This window comes from Cordyceps militaris (genome assembly GCF_000225605.1).
Source record: "Cordyceps militaris CM01 unplaced genomic scaffold CCM_S00005, whole genome shotgun sequence".
Classification (NCBI taxonomy): domain Eukaryota; kingdom Fungi; phylum Ascomycota; class Sordariomycetes; order Hypocreales; family Cordycipitaceae; genus Cordyceps; species Cordyceps militaris.
This window is the reverse complement of record NW_006271973.1, coordinates 567492-586603: the sequence shown is the minus strand read 5'-3', so window position 1 is coordinate 586603 and position 19112 is coordinate 567492. Positions and strand designations below refer to the sequence as shown.

General features: G+C 56.6%; 9 protein-coding genes across 9 annotated transcripts; 6 read left to right on the top strand and 3 right to left on the bottom strand.

Annotated features, from left to right (window-relative positions):
• Positions 1-11: 11 nt before the first annotated feature.
• Positions 12-1436, top strand: CCM_06583 (membrane transporter; the record flags this gene model as incomplete). The annotated part of the gene is made up of 1 exon (XM_006671724.1): positions 12-1436. The coding sequence occupies one exon, from the start codon at positions 12-14 to the stop codon at positions 1434-1436; it is 1425 nt and encodes a 474-aa protein (XP_006671787.1).
• A 570-nt stretch (positions 1437-2006) lies between these two features.
• On the top strand, positions 2007-2494 carry CCM_06582 (uncharacterized protein; the record flags this gene model as incomplete). The annotated part of the gene is made up of 3 exons (XM_006671723.1): positions 2007-2066; positions 2123-2234; positions 2301-2494. 3 exons carry the CDS (start codon positions 2007-2009, stop codon positions 2492-2494), a joined length of 366 nt encoding a protein of 121 aa, XP_006671786.1.
• A 456-nt stretch (positions 2495-2950) lies between these two features.
• Positions 2951-4873, top strand: CCM_06581 (Cyclin-like F-box; the record flags this gene model as incomplete). The annotated part of the gene is made up of 1 exon (XM_006671722.1): positions 2951-4873. One exon carries the CDS (start codon positions 2951-2953, stop codon positions 4871-4873), a length of 1923 nt encoding a protein of 640 aa, XP_006671785.1.
• A 126-nt stretch (positions 4874-4999) lies between these two features.
• CCM_06580 (monooxygenase, putative) lies at positions 5000-6271 on the bottom strand (the record flags this gene model as incomplete). Its single annotated transcript, XM_006671721.1, has 1 exon — positions 5000-6271. The coding sequence occupies one exon, from the start codon at positions 6269-6271 to the stop codon at positions 5000-5002; it is 1272 nt and encodes a 423-aa protein (XP_006671784.1).
• Positions 6272-6658: 387 nt separating this feature from the next.
• CCM_06579 (C6 transcription factor, putative) lies at positions 6659-8692 on the bottom strand (the record flags this gene model as incomplete). Its single annotated transcript, XM_006671720.1, has 1 exon — positions 6659-8692. One exon carries the CDS (start codon positions 8690-8692, stop codon positions 6659-6661), a length of 2034 nt encoding a protein of 677 aa, XP_006671783.1.
• Positions 8693-9280: 588 nt separating this feature from the next.
• Positions 9281-10656, bottom strand: CCM_06578 (uncharacterized protein; the record flags this gene model as incomplete). The annotated part of the gene is made up of 4 exons (XM_006671719.1): positions 9281-9857; positions 9914-10278; positions 10337-10441; positions 10510-10656. 4 exons carry the CDS (start codon positions 10654-10656, stop codon positions 9281-9283), a joined length of 1194 nt encoding a protein of 397 aa, XP_006671782.1.
• Positions 10657-11823: 1167 nt separating this feature from the next.
• On the top strand, positions 11824-13552 carry CCM_06577 (amino acid permease 2; the record flags this gene model as incomplete). Its single annotated transcript, XM_006671718.1, has 3 exons — positions 11824-12281; positions 12335-12719; positions 12767-13552. The coding sequence occupies 3 exons, from the start codon at positions 11824-11826 to the stop codon at positions 13550-13552; spliced, it is 1629 nt and encodes a 542-aa protein (XP_006671781.1).
• Positions 13553-13937: 385 nt separating this feature from the next.
• Positions 13938-15014, top strand: CCM_06576 (ankyrin repeat-containing protein, putative; the record flags this gene model as incomplete). The annotated part of the gene is made up of 1 exon (XM_006671717.1): positions 13938-15014. The coding sequence occupies one exon, from the start codon at positions 13938-13940 to the stop codon at positions 15012-15014; it is 1077 nt and encodes a 358-aa protein (XP_006671780.1).
• A 541-nt stretch (positions 15015-15555) lies between these two features.
• On the top strand, positions 15556-16822 carry CCM_06575 (ankyrin repeat-containing domain; the record flags this gene model as incomplete). The annotated part of the gene is made up of 2 exons (XM_006671716.1): positions 15556-16326; positions 16754-16822. The coding sequence occupies 2 exons, from the start codon at positions 15556-15558 to the stop codon at positions 16820-16822; spliced, it is 840 nt and encodes a 279-aa protein (XP_006671779.1).
• Positions 16823-19112: the final 2290 nt, after the last annotated feature.

Sequence of the window (19112 nt, the reverse complement as noted above, 5' to 3'; positions counted from 1 at the left end):
TACAACACATCATGGTGCGTCCATCACCCCCTTGGGGATACCGCTGGCGGTCTGCCCGCCTCTTCGTCATCGTCACGGTCGGCATCGGCCTCTTCACCGACATGTTCCTGTACGGCATCGTGGTGCCGGTGATGCCGTTTGTGCTGCGCGACCGGCTGGGCGTCGACGCCGGCGACGTGCAGACGCAGACGTCACGCCAACTGGCGGTCTACGCCGGCGCCTCGGTGCTCTTTGCCGTGCCCGTCGGGTGGGCGGCCGACCGTTTCGGCGCGCGCAAGGCGCCGTTTGTCGTCGGCGTCGTGACGCTGCTCGCGAGCACGGCCATGCTGTGCGCCGGCACCACGCTCGCCGTGCTCATGGCGGCGCGCCTGCTGCAGGGCCTGTCCGTCGCCATTGTGTGGGCGGTCGGCATGGCCACGCTGCAGGACCTCGTCGGCACCAGCGAGCTGGGCAGTGTCACGGGCTCCATCTTCTCCTTTGTGTCGGTGGGACAACTGATTGCCCCGGCGCTTGGTGGCTTCTTGTACGAGCTGGGCGGGATGGAGGCCATCTTTGTGCTCAGCGCGGGGATTCTGCTGATTGATCTCGCGATGAGACTGCTCGTGCTCGACAAGTTGGAGATGGGCAACTACGAAGTGGTGTCGGATGTGGACAAGAACCCCGCAGTATCCGAAGCACACGAGCCGACATGCTTGGGTGATGCCAACGAGACATCTCCTCTCCTTGAACGGGACGACGAAACAAAACAGACAAGCTTCCGATTACCTGAGAACGCGGGCTGGGTGGCACGGAACCTCCCAGTGCTATACTGCATGCGCAACCCACGACTCTCGATGGCTCTCGTCATTGCCCTCTCGCAAGGCATTGTTTTCGGTGCCATTGACGCGACAGTACCCATCGAGCTTTCGAACCTCTTTTCTTTTAGCTCTAATCAAGTTGGCTTGGTGTTTGTGTGCATGATGATCCCCTTTGTTGGACTGGGTCAGCCGGCCGGCTGGGCCATAGACAAGTACGGACCGAGAGCGTTGGCGACACTTGGATACTTGATCATGATGCCCGCGCTTGGCCTTCTCGCCTTGCCCTCGCTGGGCGTACTGTCTGACCAGGTCAAGGTGCCATTTTTCTGCATCATCCTGTCCCTCAATGGTGTTGCGCTCGCGACGACGGGACCCATCAGCTGGGTTGAGGCGGCCAGCATCATCGAGGCGTACCACCTGGCGAACCCTGGCTTCTTTGGCAAGCACGGACCGTATGCGCAGCTGCATGGATTCAATTCCGTCTTCTTCTTCACAGGATTGGCGATTGGCCCGCTCATCGGGGGTTGGCTTAATGAGAGCTATGGCTTTGCCACGATGGCGCTGGTATTCGCGGGCGGAGCCGCGGTCATGGTTGGGTTGGTGTCGAGATTTGTTGGGAAGACTGCGTCATCTCTTTAAAATTGGTCAGGACGGTTATGGAAAAATCTAGATGGGATACGGAATCGCTCGGATTTGCGACTGTGCAGTGCAGTCCGGCAAGACGGAGTCGCACGAGCAAGAACTTTGGCTGCGAAGCGTTTGTCACTCTTTAGGGGGAATAATTTTTATAAACTATTCACTAATTCTATTGTTACATTCTTTTCTATAATTACTGCTAGCCTGAGATGTGCCTGTCCATAATTATTGTGGTACTAGAACATGATCGCGTCATCAGTTACCGACGCAGTGACAAAAGGTGCTCCAGCCATTGCCAAGAGGACCAAATTGAGAGAGATGTCTGAAATAATGAATACATTAAGTAAAAAAGCAATAAACGTATGGCCGGCCATTCTTCCTATGTAATTGGTTTGGCCGTCGGGGGCGGAGTTTCGGCTGACCTTTTCCCCAGACGCTGCGGCCGACGGACCCATCTGTAGCCGAGGCCAATCTCCGCGCCTCATATATCTCAACTCGTCGCGTCCAGCAGCCCGAGTACAGCTACAAGTTCCATTGCCCAACTCAACAACTTCATTCAGCAACCTATCCATCATGCCTTCTGCTCTTGAAATCACCGCCGGCGCTTGGCTGCTCACCTCCATCGGCCACACGGTACGCGGCCCGCGCCTGCGTCTCACCCCAACATACTGACAACGGCGCTTGAATAGATCAACGGCCGAGGCTGGCAGTCGCACGCCTCCATCAAGACTCTTCCCCAAGAGCAAAGGACTTGTGCCCGTATTGGTTGGTTCCAGGGCAGTGGCTTCTTTTTCGCTGCTGGTGAGAGCCACCCGTAGCCACCCCTTGGTCTTCTCCTATTCACAACTGACTTGGCCTGTCTCGCAGCTCTCCTCAACTACTACTGGTCAAAGAACCCTGCCGTGCTCCAGGACCCTATCCAAAAGGCCGTTGCTGGTCTCTTCAGCGCCATTCTCGGTGTCAGCTCCGTCGTTTACGCTACCAACGGCGTCGCTGCCAACTCTGTGGTGACGGCTATCGCTTCGGCGCTCCAGGCTTACGCTGCGTTCAAGGCCATCTAGATATCTAGATGTTTCAATACCGTTCATAACTGAATATATTCGAGTCCGCAGCAAATGCGCCAAGTGCAGGGATGTGTGACGTGTACGAGGATGACGAATTGGACCTCATGGCCAGCTACCACACTTTTAAACAATATTTATCGAGATTTTTCAGCAGATGCATTCTTCGCCCCCGAATTGCAGTCATTTGAGAGTCCATTTGACTCGTTTCTCTCGATATTCTCTCCACACGGCTTGATCTTCCTGCAGGTTTAGCGCTGTTGCCCCTGTTAGCCCTCTGAGTCACCACTGACGGCCCACTGTATCTCTGCCTTGCTTGCGTCTTTCTCAAGAGAACATCAACCGTCGCAGGTGAAAAATGTTTGCAGCCGTGTTTGTTTAAAATGGCACCGATGCCAGCTTGCAGTATATTATCCGACAAGTCATGACCATACAACATAAACTACTGAATTTACCATGGACGCCCTGACCGACCTGGCGTCGCTGCGCCTCGACAGTCAGGCAAGGCTCGATAATGCGCCCATCAGCGTCTTGCGCAGCATCTTCCAGCATCTCACCACAGCCCAGAGCCTGGGACGGCTGGCGAGGACCTCAAAGGCCCTCAAAGACATTGTCGAGCACCATGGCTGGAACGTCTTTGTACGTACCCACTTTGGCTACCTCGACTTGCCCCCTGGCCACTGGAAGACACTTGCGAAGCGTTTGACCTGGCAGAACCGCGCATGGGAGCGGCGAGCGTTGCTGGTCTCGTCGCTGGTCTCGTCCAAGAAGTTGATCTTCCAGAGCAGACCGGGTCGGAGCGCGCGTGGTGGTCGTGGTGGTGCACGCAGCGCCCGGCCAGCGCAAACGTTCCCGCCGAGCGTCTTTGTCGACGCCGCCGCGCACGCCAAGGGGAAGAATGAGGAGGAGCTCGTCGCGTGGGGCATCGGAGAGGATGTAGTGGTGAGATGGCGTGAGCTACGCTACGCGGCGCCAAAGAAGGAGAAATGGACCAAGATGATGGGCCAGAGCGAGGAGTTCAAGGCAGGCCAGGACGACGTATCGGCGCTCGCCCTTGTCAAGGACGCGGAGATGGGCAAGGCCGTGACGATGCTGGTTGGGAGAGCCAGCGGGTACTTGCAACTAGTATCGACACATCATACCGACGTAGGGAGGACCATTGCCTGGCTCCAGCCAGAGCCGACTGAGGAGGAAGCGTCGGGCGGTCAGAATGATATACAGCACATTGATGTCAACGCGGTGCAACTATCTGCCGCCGTCGCCACCAAGAAAAGCGTCTTGTTTTACTCACTTCCTGAGCAACGGTCCGACCCTGATGATTTGGATCCCGATGAGATCAAACCGGCCGAGTACCTCATCTCCCCGACCGAGAGCTGCGACCTTAAAGAAATGGACGGCTCCGCAGGCTTTCGACAGATTCGCCAAGTTCGACACATGCATAACGGAGATGTCGCTCTCGCTCTGAGCGGTACCACTGAACCTCTGCGGCTTCTCTCCCGCACGCCCACTGGAACCACCATCATCAACGCAGCCAAGATGCAGGCCTCGGCCCGGTGCGCCGACTCGTACATTTACACGGATCGACAGCTGCAAACCGCGCGCTGTATCCTGCCTCTCGAGGCGACTGCCGTCCCTGGCGGCTCTGCAGCCACACTTCTCAGTTCCTACGATGACGGCACCATCAGGCTGCAAGACATGCGCACACCCTCGGCCGTGGACACCATCTACCAGGACCATTTCGAGCTCACCACGCCCACCGGTCCGCTCCTCGCCGACGGCATGCAGCGCTTCATCGCCGGAAGCGCCCGCACGTCGGTAATTAAGATTTTCGACTACCGATGGACCAAGAGCTACTACTACACCGAGGCGGTGCCCTGCGCCCGGTCGCCGCTTGGCCCGGTGCCCAAGCCTTTGACATGGACCTCGCCGCCAGAAAGCACGCAACGGGAGCGCTGCGGCTACATGGCCGGCCAGCAGTGCGCGCGCCACATGCTGGCCCAGACGGACTTTTACAGACCAAACTGCAACATCTACCTGCCCAACCTGTACCAGGATGCATCGCCCGTGTATTCGCTAGCGAGGGCGTCACCCACCTCGCCTAGTATCTACGCGGGCCTATCGGGCGAGCTCGTCACGATGAGCCTGCGCGACCAGGTGGCGGCTGAAAAGGAAGCGCTGTTTATGCAGAAGAGGGATAGGAAGTCGATGGCGGGATATTCCTACCATGAAGCTCTGACTAGTCTTGTCGAGACTGGCGATGGAATTGCGTTGAATGATATCACCGAAAGCCAGCGAGTACCTGCTGTCCGCAAGCACGGGCGGGACCCGGCGCAGTTGGCAGGACAAGAGTTTGGACGCTTGGACGAGTGGCTGATGTAAACAAGACATGAAAAATATTGACTATAGAAAGGCGTCAGGATACGGCCAAGTACATATATACGACATGGACAACAGACATAATAGCTAGCTAGTCTCCTTAACCCATCCGGCTACTTTACTCATCGTCTAATTCACCCACTCATACTCTGGAAGCACATGCTTCTCCGAGCTCGAAAACGCACCCGCAAACAATTTCTGCACCACGTCCAGCACGCCCGTCCAGCACACAAACTGAAACAGCCTGTTCCGCAGCGCGATCCCCCACGCCGTCTGCGGCGCCATGACGCTCCAAAACAGCGGCGACACCTTTTGCATCTCCCCCACCAGCGGGCGCATCACGTCCTCGTACGCCGCCAGCGCCGCCGCCACATCCTCAGGGGCGTGCCGCCCGACCTCGCCCGCCAGCACGTACGCGCCGGCCATGGCCAGCGTCGTCCCGGCGCCGCTCGGCGCCGCGTACCCGGCGTCGCCCACCAGCGCGAACCAGCTGCCTCGGGACAAGCGCTCGGTCTGCACCTTGACCATTTCGCTGGCGTAGAACGCCTTGGACGTCATCATGCGGTCGAGGATCTCGTCGGTGCGCCAGCCCGCGCCGCGGTAGCGGTCCGCGACGAACTCACGGAGCGCGGCATCGTCTTTCTGCGCGGCGCGGAACGCGCCCCCGAGGTCGGCGGTGCTGGACGCGGCGATGCTCAGGAGGACCCCCTTGCAGCCGCTGCCGTCAGGGTCCGGGCCGAGACAGACCATGCGCCCGCCGGGAGCGCTGTACGAGAGACCGACCTTGCTGCCGGCGAGCAGGTCCTTGTCGATATCAAAGTAGGCGGCCCAGTGGTTGGTCGGAACGATGTGGTCGCGCACGCCGCAGCCGAGCCCCAGCGCGCGCGTGCGCGACGTCGCGCCATCGCACGCCACCACGAGGTCAAACTCCTCTGCCGGCCGGCCGTTTGCAAACTCGACCAGGACCGGCCCGTGGCCGCCGTCGCCGCGGGGCATCATGGCGGCCACTTGCTCGCCAAACACGTAGCGCACGCCGTCGTCGTGCGCCGTGTAGCTGTAGAGGATGCCGGCGAGCGTGCCGCGGAAGATTTCGTACTCGGACACGAGGGACTGCTGGTCGGGGTCGCCGGTGGCGGCGATGGCGCCGAAGCTGCGGTTGTGCGTGTCGACAAAGGAGATGCTGTCCATGGTGGTGCTGGCGGCGCGCACGGCGGCTTCCATGCCCGGCATCTGGCGCATCACCTCGACGCCGACGGTCCGGATGTCGACGTTTTGGCCCGTCCGCCGGAACGAGGGAAAGCGCTCGATGACGGTGACGTGTGCGCCGGTGCGGCGGAACCAGTACGCGGCTGACGTGCCTGCGATGGAGGCGCCGACGATGAGAACTCGTAATTGAGGCATGGTTATGTGTGTAAGGGTGTGCAAGGTGAAGTGGTAGTGTAAGGGGCGAGTTGGAATGATTGCTTGTCTTGTTTGATTATGATATTGATGATCAAAATGGAAGCCGATGGGGGGGAGCGCAAGACGGTTATTTATACCAAACGTCGGGCAGACTTTTTTCTGACAGCCCGGCCGAAAGAAAGCAGAGTCTCGGGCGACGAACCGGCGCCTTTGTCCGGGGCGGATCGCCTCTTCGGCCGGCGGCCACCCGAGCCATTGACCAATCAGAGGCCGCCATCCGCCGTCAGCTTACCAGTCAGAACAAGCATATGACATGAACCACGAATATGTGTGATAAAGATTAAAAAGTCTAGTAAAAGAGATTGGGTTGAAATGCGTATGCAATTGTCATTGCATTCCGCCGTGGAGGAGCCCGTCCCAAAATGACCAGTCGGCATCGTCAATATTAAAGTCCAACGGCGACTCCGACAAGGACGCGCCGCTTTGCCAGCTCAACATGTCTGCATCCAACACATCATCCGCCGTGCTCATCGCTGCTTCTTGGACCGCACGCCGCCGTCGTTTCCTCTCCTGCTGTGCTCGCAGCACCACGACAAACGCTGGCTCCGCACCCTGCCCCCCATCGCACTGGTGGTGTGCGTCCCAGGCGACCAGCGTGAGCTTGCGAAACGCCACATGGATCGTCTGCTTGGAATCGAGCATCTCTGCGTGGTTCTGGTATACCTGCACCATGCGCGTCCAGGCCGATTCCACGTCCGCAGAGGAAAACACGCCTGGCTCCTTCCACAGGCCGTTGAGCACAAACGTGAGCGCATCCCACATGCCCCAGAGGAAAAAGGACTGCGTGTGCCAGCGGAACTTGGACATCCCGGCGTGCGTACACACCGTGTGGTCGGTGTCTAGTATCCGCAGCGCGAGAGGCAGCGTCTTGCGCTTGTCCACGTTGGTCGCCGTCTTGTTTCGCATTTTGGAGAGGTACACACGCAGCCGCATGGCTAGGATGCCCGATCGCGCCAGCGCCATGGACAGGAAATGCAGAGGATTGACAACGTCGCAGTAGCGGAGGTACTTTTCCTCCACATCACGCTCCGCTTCCCGGATCGCTTGCTCCGCCTGTGCCGCTTCGTCAAAGTGGCCGCCGACGCCGCCGCGGTGCGTCTTGCCCGTCTTGGCAAACGCCTGACCGATGCACGTCCTCGAAAGCCGGAACATCATGTCCGTGGCGCCGCTCTGCTCGACGGGCGCGTCCATCATGCCCGGCCAGATCTGGTCGTCGTTGATGTTGAGCGGCTGCCGCACGTCCCACGTCTCGGGCAGCTGCGTGACGGCGGTGCCGGCCATCTGGCTGGCGATGCCGTCGAGGGAGAGGAGGGGATAGAACAAGCGGCGTCGGAGTTCGGTGTCGAACGGGGCGAGACCGAGTTTTGCTCCGTCGCGGTGCAGCCCGATGCGCTGGCCGATGCGGACGGCGGCGCCGGTGAGGATCCAGTGCGTGTGCGCATCGTACGTGTACCGGCTCGGCAGGAGGAAGAGGACTAGAGCTTGCAGAACGGTCACGTCGGTGGTTCTTAGAAAAGAGGCATTGACAAGTGCCTGGCGCGTGGCAAAGTGGAACGAGGAAAGCAGTTCGGTCCGAGACTGGCCCAGCTTTTCGGCGCACTCTTCGTCCGTCATGGAGAATACGGCGAAGTGGTATATGGAAAAGGCGAGGCATTCATCTCGGGGTTTGGCAAGTTGAGGATCTCGCGCAATCTGCTCCATAGTGATACGTGTCGAAGGCACGTGGAGCATCTTGGTGATGGGCTCGATATTCTCCGCGTACGTCTGCCACATCACCATGGCAGCCTCTTCTGTCGGATGGTAGTGGCCCAAAGCCTGCCTGGTACCCAGCAACGCATCCGACAGCGGATCCGAAACCGCCAGCGCGCGCATCTGCGTCACGCCGAGCTCACCACCCTCCTCCTCTTCATCCGAAGCTAGCTGGTCCTCCCCGACTCCAATATTCCTCCAGAAGCTGCCATCGACATATCGCGACCTTCCCTTCCCCGCAATCACGGCGCCGCTCTCCTGCCCCACGCTCGCGTTCCAGTGAATGGAGATCGGGTGGTCCTTGGGCGCCGCCGCCGGCTCACCAGACGCCTCAGCACCCGCAGCGTCGAGCAGACCGTGCTCTTTCAGCAGCCGTTCGTAGCGCGCGAGCCGGTCGAGGACGTCCCTCGTCACCAGCCGCTTGCCGCTGCGTGGGGGCGGCGCCTCGTAGACGCACGCGGCACCGGTTTTGCGACAGGCAGCGCAGGTGGGAGCCGCCTTGTCGCATTTTACTTTGCGTCGGCCGCACGGCTGGCATGAATAGCCCATGGTGCGCTGCGGCAGCGGCTTGTGGTCTAGTGGCGCTGGCGCGATGGTAGAAAAGTTCATCATGATGCCTCCCGTTACCATGCAGCTGGAGAAAGTGTATAAGGGCCACACTCAGTTGAATCTCTCAAATGCTTCATCTGGCTGATGAAGTCTTGCCCGTCAAAGATCAGGTGAGTACATAAAGATAATTTGACGAATGACGTCAACAAGAACAGGTCGCGTGGTCTAGCTGGTTATGGCACCTCGTTAACACCGAGAAGGTCCCCGGTTCGAGCCCGGGCGTGACCTATGTTTTTTGCTCTCGGAGAGTATTCTTTTTTCCGGCGCGCCTTTTTGCCTCGTATTAATAACCATAGAGTACTTAATTGGCGTGAGCTATAGAAACAAATAATCAAGCTCTTCCCCACTTGCATAAGAGGACCGTTCAAGGAGGGCAACACTCAAATTACGATGATCAATTCGAGACTTGAAAATGACAGTCTCAAGCCGGGTTACAGTGAGATTCCAAAAAATGATTGGCAGTAATTTTTCTCGATTCAATTTTTTCCGGAAACCGAACCCGCTGAAGAAAGAAAACGCCTACCCTGAAAACTGTGCCGCCATGCTTTTTCTACACTTTGCCCACTAAAAAAAAAGAATCAAGTCTCCTGTTCACCTTTGCCAGTTTGGCCCCTCCGCCTCGTACTCGACGACAACCTTGGTCGTCTTTTGAATAAACATCCGATCCGACGCATCTGTCCTTGTTGACGCATCTGTTCTTGCCGACGCATCTGTCCTTGCCGACGCTGCATCATCCACCGCCCGTCGCGGGGGCCGGTTCGCCGATCCGTAGTACGGGCGGCTCGCATCGGCCACCGCCATACTGGAGCGTTTCGCCGACAGCCACGGGCCCGAGCCATCGGCCGCTTCTCCGGGCTGGCGGTCGACGCGACGAAACATTTCGAGCTTGTAGCCTGTCTCGCACGAGGCGGAGGCGGCGGCGCTGCGTCCGATGATGCCGCCGCCGCCGCCGACCCTGCTGGCGTTGCTTTGGCTGCCGTAGGCCAGCATGGGCTGGCGGAAGACGGTGAGGAACGGCTTGAGCGCGGTGAGGGACGTGGCCATGATGGAGAATTGCAGGGCGCCGGCGGTGAGGATGGCGGCCGGGATGGTGGAGTGGTTGAGGTCATCGTCGTCGTTTTTGCTCGGCGCAAGGTAGACGAGGCGCATGGCGATGATGGGAAGAAGCCTGCCGAGTGGCAGCGGTTAGACGACAACTGCATAACGGAAGAAGAAGAGACTGACAATAGACGGAAGCCAAACACGGCGACAATGATGACGCGCCGGCTCAGCTGCATTTGCAGCGACCAGACGAGATGGATCGTCAGTACCCAGAGCACCACCTCAATCGCCAACCCGCTGGCCTCGACAGCCATCCATCGCGAAAACATGCCCCGCTGGCCGTCCAGTGCCAGCCACGGACTGCGATACGGTGATCGGATGGCAACGGCAAGCAGGCACACGAGCGTCCATGCGCCGGACAGCGAGGCCATTCCCCTTGCGGGTCGGACATGAGGCCCATGCTGCGAGATTTGCTTAATGACAAAGGCTGACGCGACTCTTGTCAGACCAACAGATAGTACGTAGAAGAACTGCCCGGCGTAAATGTGCTGTTGCAGAGTTGTCAGGGGCCTTTTTTCCCGTCTCACATTCGTTGTTGAAGCATACCTTGCGAATGCTGTCGAGCGTGGGTGCTGATAGACTTTCGCTTCGCTTGCCGTAGCCCTCGTTGATTGCCGTGTACATGATGCCCTGACAGGCAAAAGACGAAACCTGGACCGTTCAGCTTACTCCCTTGGGGTGCCTCTTTGCGTACCAAGTTGGGTGTTTTTGTCACCTACCAGAGCGCAGGTAACTGCCACGTCGTCTGCTCCGGTCGTCTTGACCCGGAGTTTCGCCCACAGGCGCACGCCGTAGAAGAGGACCGACCATGTCAAAAACATAATCATGGCCAGTTTGAGCCACAACCCGTGGTCATCGCCAGACATGACAAAGCGGCAAAGGCGAGAACAAGCCCGCCCCTACTTCCAACTCGAAATGGACCGGTGGGCGAAGGCGGGGGATCTAGCAATACTCAAGGCTTGGCAAAGAGCGGCTCCTCTACTTTTTGACCGATCTATGGAGTAATTAGCAACTAGTATTAGCCCCCATCTGTCACTCATCGGCGACCACCACCCTCTCAGTCTGCTTGCGAACCAACAGTTGGGCCCGGACGGGATCCACGCCGCGGCTCCATCGCCGCGCAAACACATCGGGTCCGAGGGACTTTATTAGAGAGAGATGGGAGAGTGACAGTTGCGGAGGAGTTGCAACGTGGCGTTTGACTTGTCGCGGTATTGAGCGCCCTACACGTCGTGGTCATGTTTGCGCATGTCTTGGAGGGCATCCCTGCTAGGGTTTGTGATGAGCGTATCTCTGGGCGCCTCTTGAGCACGTCCGCGCGTACATCTGGCGGCGACGCATAACCACCGTTTCGGGCCTTGAATTCAGCAGCGAAAAGGACGGCATCCATCCTTGATAATGAACTACTGCAAGGAGCCGTCACTAGGTGGTAGCTGGAGTTGGTGCTTTGTTGCTTGAAAATCCGAAGTCGACATTGGTCCCTTCATTGCGTCAAAAGACGAAGTTTACACGCAATCAGGGGGGGAAGGCCCGGAATAATTTGCTTCTTCGCGGAAAGTGCATTGACGAGTTCGATGAGCGCGCCCGCACCCGGCCGCTAGCCTCGAACAGGGGGCGCCGGAACGATGCCGCGTAGAGAGAAATGCGGAGAGAAAAATCCTGCATCATTTTCAAGAATCAGATGGAAGTTGTTGGACCAACAGAGGGTCGATCTCAATCTGTGGTGTGCGTGAGACAGCCCAGCCTTGGGCTGCCGTTGGGACGCGACGCCTTTCAGCTGGGAAGCAGAGCGTCGTGGAAAGGACTTTGTTCGAGAATCGATGTAGTAGGGTTACACGGCATCGATAAATATGTGATGTGGTATTGATCATCATGCATGTCGCATGCAGCCTGGCACTAGCACCAGAGCCTTGCCTGGAAGGCCATCTCATCTGTCTCTGCCTCCATTGCCCGACACCTCCTCCGATTCCTTTCGCTTCCTTCTTCTCCTTTTTCCAAACTCAACAACCTTCTTGGCCGCCAAAACCTTCACCATGAGCGCCTCCGGCCTGGTAGCGGCCGCGACGACGGGCGTCTTCAAAGACGGTCCCATCGAGATGACCACCGTCTCCGCCAACGGGGGCACCTCCTTCATCTCGGACCACGGCGACGACCCGGAGCACAAGTCGACGGCGGCCGACGTCGTGGCCATGCAGCGCATGGGACGCACGCAGGAGCTCGTGCGGCACTTCCGCACCCTCTCCATGATTTCCTTTGTAGCCCTCTCCACGACGGCGTGGGAGACCAACATCTTCGTCTTCACCCAGGGCCTCAAGGACGGCGGCCGCCCGGGCGTCATGTACAGCCTGCTCTGGTGCTTTGTCGGCTTCGTCCCCATCTACCTGAGCATGGCCGAGATGGCGAGCATGGCCCCGATCGCCGGCGCGCAGTACCACTGGGTCAGCGAGTTTGCGCCGGAGCGGTACCAGAAGATTCTGAGTTACTTGACGGGGTACGTCTGAGCGGCGAGGGCTTTTTGAGTCGGTTGGGCTGACAGGAATTCAGGTGGACGTCGACGCTGGCTTGGCAGGCCGGTAATGCCCTGGGCATGTTTGAGGTCGGCATTGTCATCCAAGCCATCATCACGGCGAATATCGAGTACAACGCCCCGAGATGGCATGCCACCATCATCAACATTGTATTCACCCTGTTTGCGCTCGCGGCCAATATCCTCGGTTCTCGAGCTCTGCCGTACTGGCAGAATGCCGTCTTTGCGCTTCACATCCTCGCTTTTGTTGCCTTTCTGACTCCAATTTGGATCAATGTGCCGAGGGCTAGCCACCACGACGTCTGGGCTCTTTGGGAGAACCGCGGTGGCTGGCCGACCTTGCTGTTATCCGTTCTTGTTGGCCAGATGCCAGGCATTTCCGCCCATGTCGGTATCGACACTGTAAGTAGCAACCATCCCGCCGTTTGCACACCGCTCATCTCGTGCAGGCTGCCCACATGGCAGAGGAAGTCCGCGACGCCGCCAAGACGATTCCCAAAATCATGCTCGTCGGTTTTGGAATCAACATGACTCTCATTTTCCTGACACTTCTTACCTTTTGCTACCACATTGTCGACATCCCGACCGCTCTCGATGATCCTACCGGCTACCCTGGAGTCTGGGTTATCCGGCAGTCGATGAGCCAGCCATGGCTGAACATCCTGCTTGCCGTCATCCTTATCCTGGAAGTCTTTGGCGAGCTCTCCTACTTTGCTGCCGTCAGCCGTGATCTTTTCGCTTTCGCGCGCGACAACGGCCTTCCTTTCTCTCAATGGCTCGCCAAGGTGGACACCAAGCGCCAGATTCCTGTCAATGCTTACATCTTCTCCGCCGGCTTCAGCATTCTTCTTAGTTTCATCTATCTCGGTAGTCAGGTGGCCTTCTATGCCGTCGTGTCGCTCTCCACGGTATCCTTGCTGCAGTGCTACATGTTCAGCATTGGCTGCATCATGTGGCGCCGCATCTATTATCCCCATACGCTGCCCCCAGCGCGCTTCTCCCTCGGTCGCTGGGGCCTCTCCATCAACCTCGCCGCAGTCATCTTCTCACTCTGGGGCTTCTTCTGGGCTTTCTGGCCAGAGACGTACCCGGTGACGGCTGAGGGATTCAACTGGGCCTCGATCATCTTTGTCGCCACGCTGGTGCTGGCAATGATCTACTACGTCGCTGGTGGCCGTGCCAAGTACCACGGCCCTGTTGTACTGGTAGAAGGTCGTAAGCTGCGTGCAGAGTAGAATTTGAAGAGACGGATTCTTTCGTGTCGGAGAATGAATAATGATACCGAAATTATGGATTAGGAATTTGCCAGGACGGAGAGTAATGTGTCAGGACGGTAGTGTGTCAGCCCACGAGTGCATAGCCGCATGGGGGTTGTCAGTCCGGGAATCTATGCAATATGCAGTATTTCCGGCTTACAGAGCACATAAACATATTCACCGTTCATATCGCGAAGTATAATTAGTATTCGTAACTTTAGGTACATGCTGTATGTCTCGCTCCACTGAGCTTAGGCAGCCATGCACGAGGCCACGTGCCAGTTCAGTCATGAATAGGTATCTAAAAAATAATGCCAGCCTCGTTCAGACCCAACACATCCAACCCTGCAATTGACTATTTGAAATGGAACACACAGCGAGCAAACCGTCCCTGGCGCACCTCCCAAACGAGCTTCTCGACTCAATCGGCCTGTTGATCTGTTCCTTTGACGATGTGCATGCACTTGCCTTGACCTGCCAACGTTTCAGCAAAGTCTTTCTCCCTCGTCTCTATGAGCTCAACAGCCAGAAGGCACACCCTCACGGCGGCGCACTCGGCTGGGCGGTGTGCCGGGACGACCTTGCTCTCGCGCAGCGCGCCATTGACACGGGGGCCCAGTTGGACATGGGCTTCAAGCCGTGCCGCAGGCTCCTCTCCGACGACGACTTGCACTGGCTCGCGGAGCGCGAGACGTTTGGCAGCAGCTACTACGACTGGGTGACCTGCAACCCCTACCGGCTGTACTATACGCCAATCCACACAGTCGTCAAATGCGTGACGACGCCGCTCGTGCAGGCCGTTTGGCGCGGCAACGTGGCCATGGCGCGCCTCCTCCTCAGCGCTGGCGCGGATGTCAACCGGCAGCCGTGCAAGACGCGGGCGCCGCTCGCGGTTGCGATTGAGCGAGGCCGTTTGCCCATGGTCCAGCTGCTCGTGGAAACGGGGCAGATTGATTGGGAAAAGATGCATGGCCATAACTGCAAGGCCTTGGGTCTCGCCGCGCACTACAACAGCCCCGAGATTCTCGAGTACCTGCTTCCCTATATCAAGGACGAGGACGAGGACGAGCTATATCCAATCACAGCAGAGATCCGCAGCGCGCTTGAAGTCGCTATTGAGCACGGCCGCTACGGCATGGTCGAAACGCTTCTGGCCCATCCAAAGATGAATCCCAAATGGTACCTTGTGCAACCGCTCGCGATGAAGCAGCTCAAGGCATTCCAGATGATCTGGATGCATCCAAGCTGCAAACGGGAAATCAACCAGGGAGCTCATTGCAACGCTATCGAGATCGCTGCTCAGCATAAATTGAGCGACACGGTAGCCTTTCTAAAAGATGATATGAGGGAGCGCTTCCCGACCCTGTGGCAGAAACGCTATTTTCAGAAGGATAAATCTCACGTTGAGGCATCCGAGCTTGGAGACAGCGAAAGTACCTAAGCGTACGTTGGTACCTTGCGATGGAGAACTGCTTGCTTGGCTCACCACATTTACTTGCGCACTCGCTGCTTGAGGGTGCAGCCTGTCTCGTCGCTTGTAGGCGTAGCTATCACAATTAATATAATACCTTGTCATCGAGAACAAGTTGACCGAAACCCCAAATGATCGCGCCTAGCTACAGCTTTTCGTGTCATTCCTGTATTTGTGAGCGTTTGAGCGGTGGGCGCATACTCAGATGCATGCATAATAGCAACTTCAAGAGTGCAAACCGAATCTGCGGCGGACTTTGCAAGACGTAGTGATAAACAATCTTTGACAATAATGAGAGAGTACAAAACAAGGGTGACTAATATTCAGGCTGCAGAAGAATGATGCTCTCGTCTGTTTTCTGCCGACCCAGCCACCAGCCGCCAGCCGCCGCCGAGCAAACGGCTGTGATTATTTTTGTCACCTTCTTCACCCATTCAAACCCTTCTCACCTTGCCATCCAACTCTACTGTTCCATCACACACTCTCTGATTATCAACAAATCGACGTGGAAATGGCATTTGACGGGAAGAAGGGTACGGGCATAGGCCATCTACCCGATCATCTGCTGCTCGAGATTGGTGGCTGGCTACGCGTGTGCAGCAATCTATACGCTTTGATCTTGACAAGCAGGCGTTTTCACAACTTGTTTGAAAAGGAGCTTTACCGACTCGACACGAGTGGAACGAGATTCTCGAAATCGCTCCTGCGAGTGTCCGAGTGCGACTATGTTCTTGTCAACAAACTCACCAAGTTCGGCTGTAGTCTTGATGTCAGCTGCCGTCGTCTCTCGTCATCAGGAGAAGAGATGACAGCTCTCGTTCGAGCTATGCGTAAAAACCATTTTGGTTTGGCTGCAGTTCTCGCATTGGCCGGCGCAAACGTGGACAAAGCGCCCAACGCCTCGAACATCCCTGTGTTTATGGCGCTGGAAGAAAAGACTGGCCTCGATATTTTTAAGATGCTGATTACAGTCGGGAATGCCGATCTCACTGTGTTGAACGAAAAGGGCCACGGACTGCTCACAGCAGCGTCCTCCAACGACAATATAGAGGCTGTCCGCTACCTGCTGTCTTATCCGTCTCGGCTCAACGTCAAAAACACTGAGAAGTCTACCCCGTTCCACCAAGCGATACGCAATGATAATTTCGATATGCTTCTACTACTTCTGAATAGCCAGTATACATATCCGAACATGCCCGACGAGCACAACACAACCGCGCTGGAGCTTGCGTGCACCCTGGGCAGACTGGACCATGTGCATGCTCTGTTGGACGACATTAGGGTGAGCCAAAAGAGTTCCACGGTATTGAGAACGCTTCGGGCAAAGCGCTATGACCTGGTGTTGCTCCTTCTTACGCACGACAACGCCGTCCAGCCATGCGCAAAGGTATTTCCGCTGGCTTGCAAAAAGAAACAAGAAGTGATTGCCTGGAAAGTCCTTGAAGCGAGTCGTCCGAGTCAAGAGGAAGCTTTCGACTGGAGGAAATGTGCGAAACGGAACGGCTTTGTTTATCTCGCCACAACGATTACGGATCGGTTCGGGTTGGACTTTTAATGAGTAGTTTTGGACAGAACTCAAGACAGAAAGATATGATCTCTTGGCTAAAGACATAGAATCTGGCGATGTTGCTAATAAAACGAAGTTCAACATACTGTTTTGACCGTGCCTGTTGGAAGCTGTGCATGGATCTGTAGCGACCTTGGTGTAGAGTGCATTCGGCTTCCCCTACCACTGGGGCTATCTCTCTTCTAAAATCTTGGGAAGCGAGTTCTCCTGAAAAGATGACTGTATTAATACACGGGAAATGTGAGCGATACCTCGATGTAAAAGGGTAGGGAGGAGACAACATCGAAGCTAGCTACATATCGCCCACGAGATAGACGGCGCGATGGAACTGGCCTTGATGACGGAGAATGGCGGCCTCGTTGAGATGTTTGTCAATGTGGCAGAGGGAACGCCTTTGAAAGGGCTGATTTCAGCATTTTTTTTTCGCGGCGCCGGGGCTAGGATGATGACTCGGCGGAGCGAATCAGAAAACAGAACCAGGCATGTCGCGACAGCATCGCAGAGCAGACTGACGCTAGGGCCGAGGGGTTGGAATGATAGAGCCGCTGTAGCGGTTCGTCAATGCTCTTTCAGTGTCATGTTCTGTTTTGGGGCCGTGCAAGGAAATAGAGTGGCAAGGTCTTGGCTGCTCGCACAGGGTGGTTGCCGCCAGGGTGACAAAAATGAAGCAGCGACTGGTAAGATGCCAGTCTTGATAAAGGTACAAACAGACGTGAAGAAAAAACAAATACGGACCATGCAACGACGGCTGAGTTACGTTGTACTAATTCACCACGCTGCCTCCACCTATCATGGCGGGCATGGCCAAGGCAACTGGGAACGCTGCCGATTTCAGCCGACTCTCTCGGTGCAGTCGCTAACTATTCTCTATACGACAGGACGTTTTAATTCTATACGATGCGTCTCTGGGTCATCCCTTATCCAAAGCCCTGGCGCGGGCAAGTCGGCGGCTGCACGTCGTGGCAAGCCAGGTCGTGAGCGCCGGGCCGCTTGTCTGTCCCACGGGGTCCTCGGGAAAAAAATCACGAAAAGACTGCCAGAGAAGTTGAAGAAGTTGAAAGTATTCAAGCCTTGAAACTTACCAGAAAGTGGCGTCCACCAGGCAGCGGTGTATTTCAACCTTGTGCACAGTGCGAATTGCGCATCCATCGCGCACTTGACACTTTGGTATACCAACTTGTTTCCAGAAGATAACTTTGCTCTCGGTTTACATAGGTCCTTTCGTTAGCCTCGCAAAACGACACCCATCACAAAGCGATGTCCAACGCCAGTCTCACGCAGATACCTCTCGAGTTGCTGTACCTCATCGTCAGCTTCCTCGACAGCGCTTCTCAGATCAGCCACCTTTCCCGCGCGAGTCGTCGTCTACTAGTCGTCTTGGAGCCTCTTCTCTACTGTTACGACGTATCCACCACCAGAGGGCGCTGTCCCGAGTCACTCAAATGGGCTCTGCTCTGGGGCAGCCTCGGCGTTGATGACAGAGTTCGCATTGCACAAAAGTCTATCCAGGCAGGCTGTGATGTTGACTGCCTGGTAGAGCTGAATGGACCGGGCTATTCAATCTTCGGCTTCGGTAGCAGCAACGTGTGCAGCGTCTCCCGCGTTCCTTGCTGGCCATACATCGGCGCTCCCCCTCCCCGCACCATCACCGCGGTCGGCGTAGCCGCGGCGACTGACTGCGTCCCCCTGATGCAGACGCTTATTGATGCTGGCGCAGACATAAACAAACCATCCTGGCCAATCTTCACTCCCATTCGATTGGCCGTCATCTTCAAGAGTACCGACGCTGTCAAAGCGCTCCTCGGCCAACCCACCATCGACCTCACAAACAAACGGACCACTTCGAGTCTTCTCCTCTCCGCTGTGATGAGTTCGGCGCTCGATATTGCAAGCATGATTCTCCCTCGATCGAACCCCAACGAAAGTTACTTCTACATCACGGCGCTTAGCCAGGCCATTGACAAAGCCGACGTGCCGATGGTCTCGCTGCTGCTCACCTCCCCGGTCATGCGCGTCAACGACTTCCATGTTCACACAAGCAGCCGTGAATATCCTGACGCAGCTCCGGCGGGTGTTATTGGAACGTACTTTTCATTTGCCTGCAGCCTCGCTAGCCTGCAAATTGTTAAGCTGCTGCATGCCAACCGTCGAGTCAACGTTGACCTATGCCAGTACGCCGACTATCTGCCCGTCAAATGTGCCATGGACCACGATCGAGCACAGACTGTCCAATTTTTGATCGGCTCGAACAAGTGCAAAACGGCAAGACATTACGTCTTTCAGAGGGCTTGCGCTGAGAACAATATGCAACTCGCGCAGGACGTCCTGCAAGTGGCCGGACGGCGGGACAAGACCAACGCCAAAGAATGGGAGGAACTTGCGCGAGATGTCGGCTGGCACAATTTGGCAAGTCTTGTTAACAAAAGATGGAGCAAAAGGTAAGTTTTATTTTCTTTCTCTTTTCCTTTTTTCCTTTTTTCTTTTTTTCTTTTTTTCCTTTT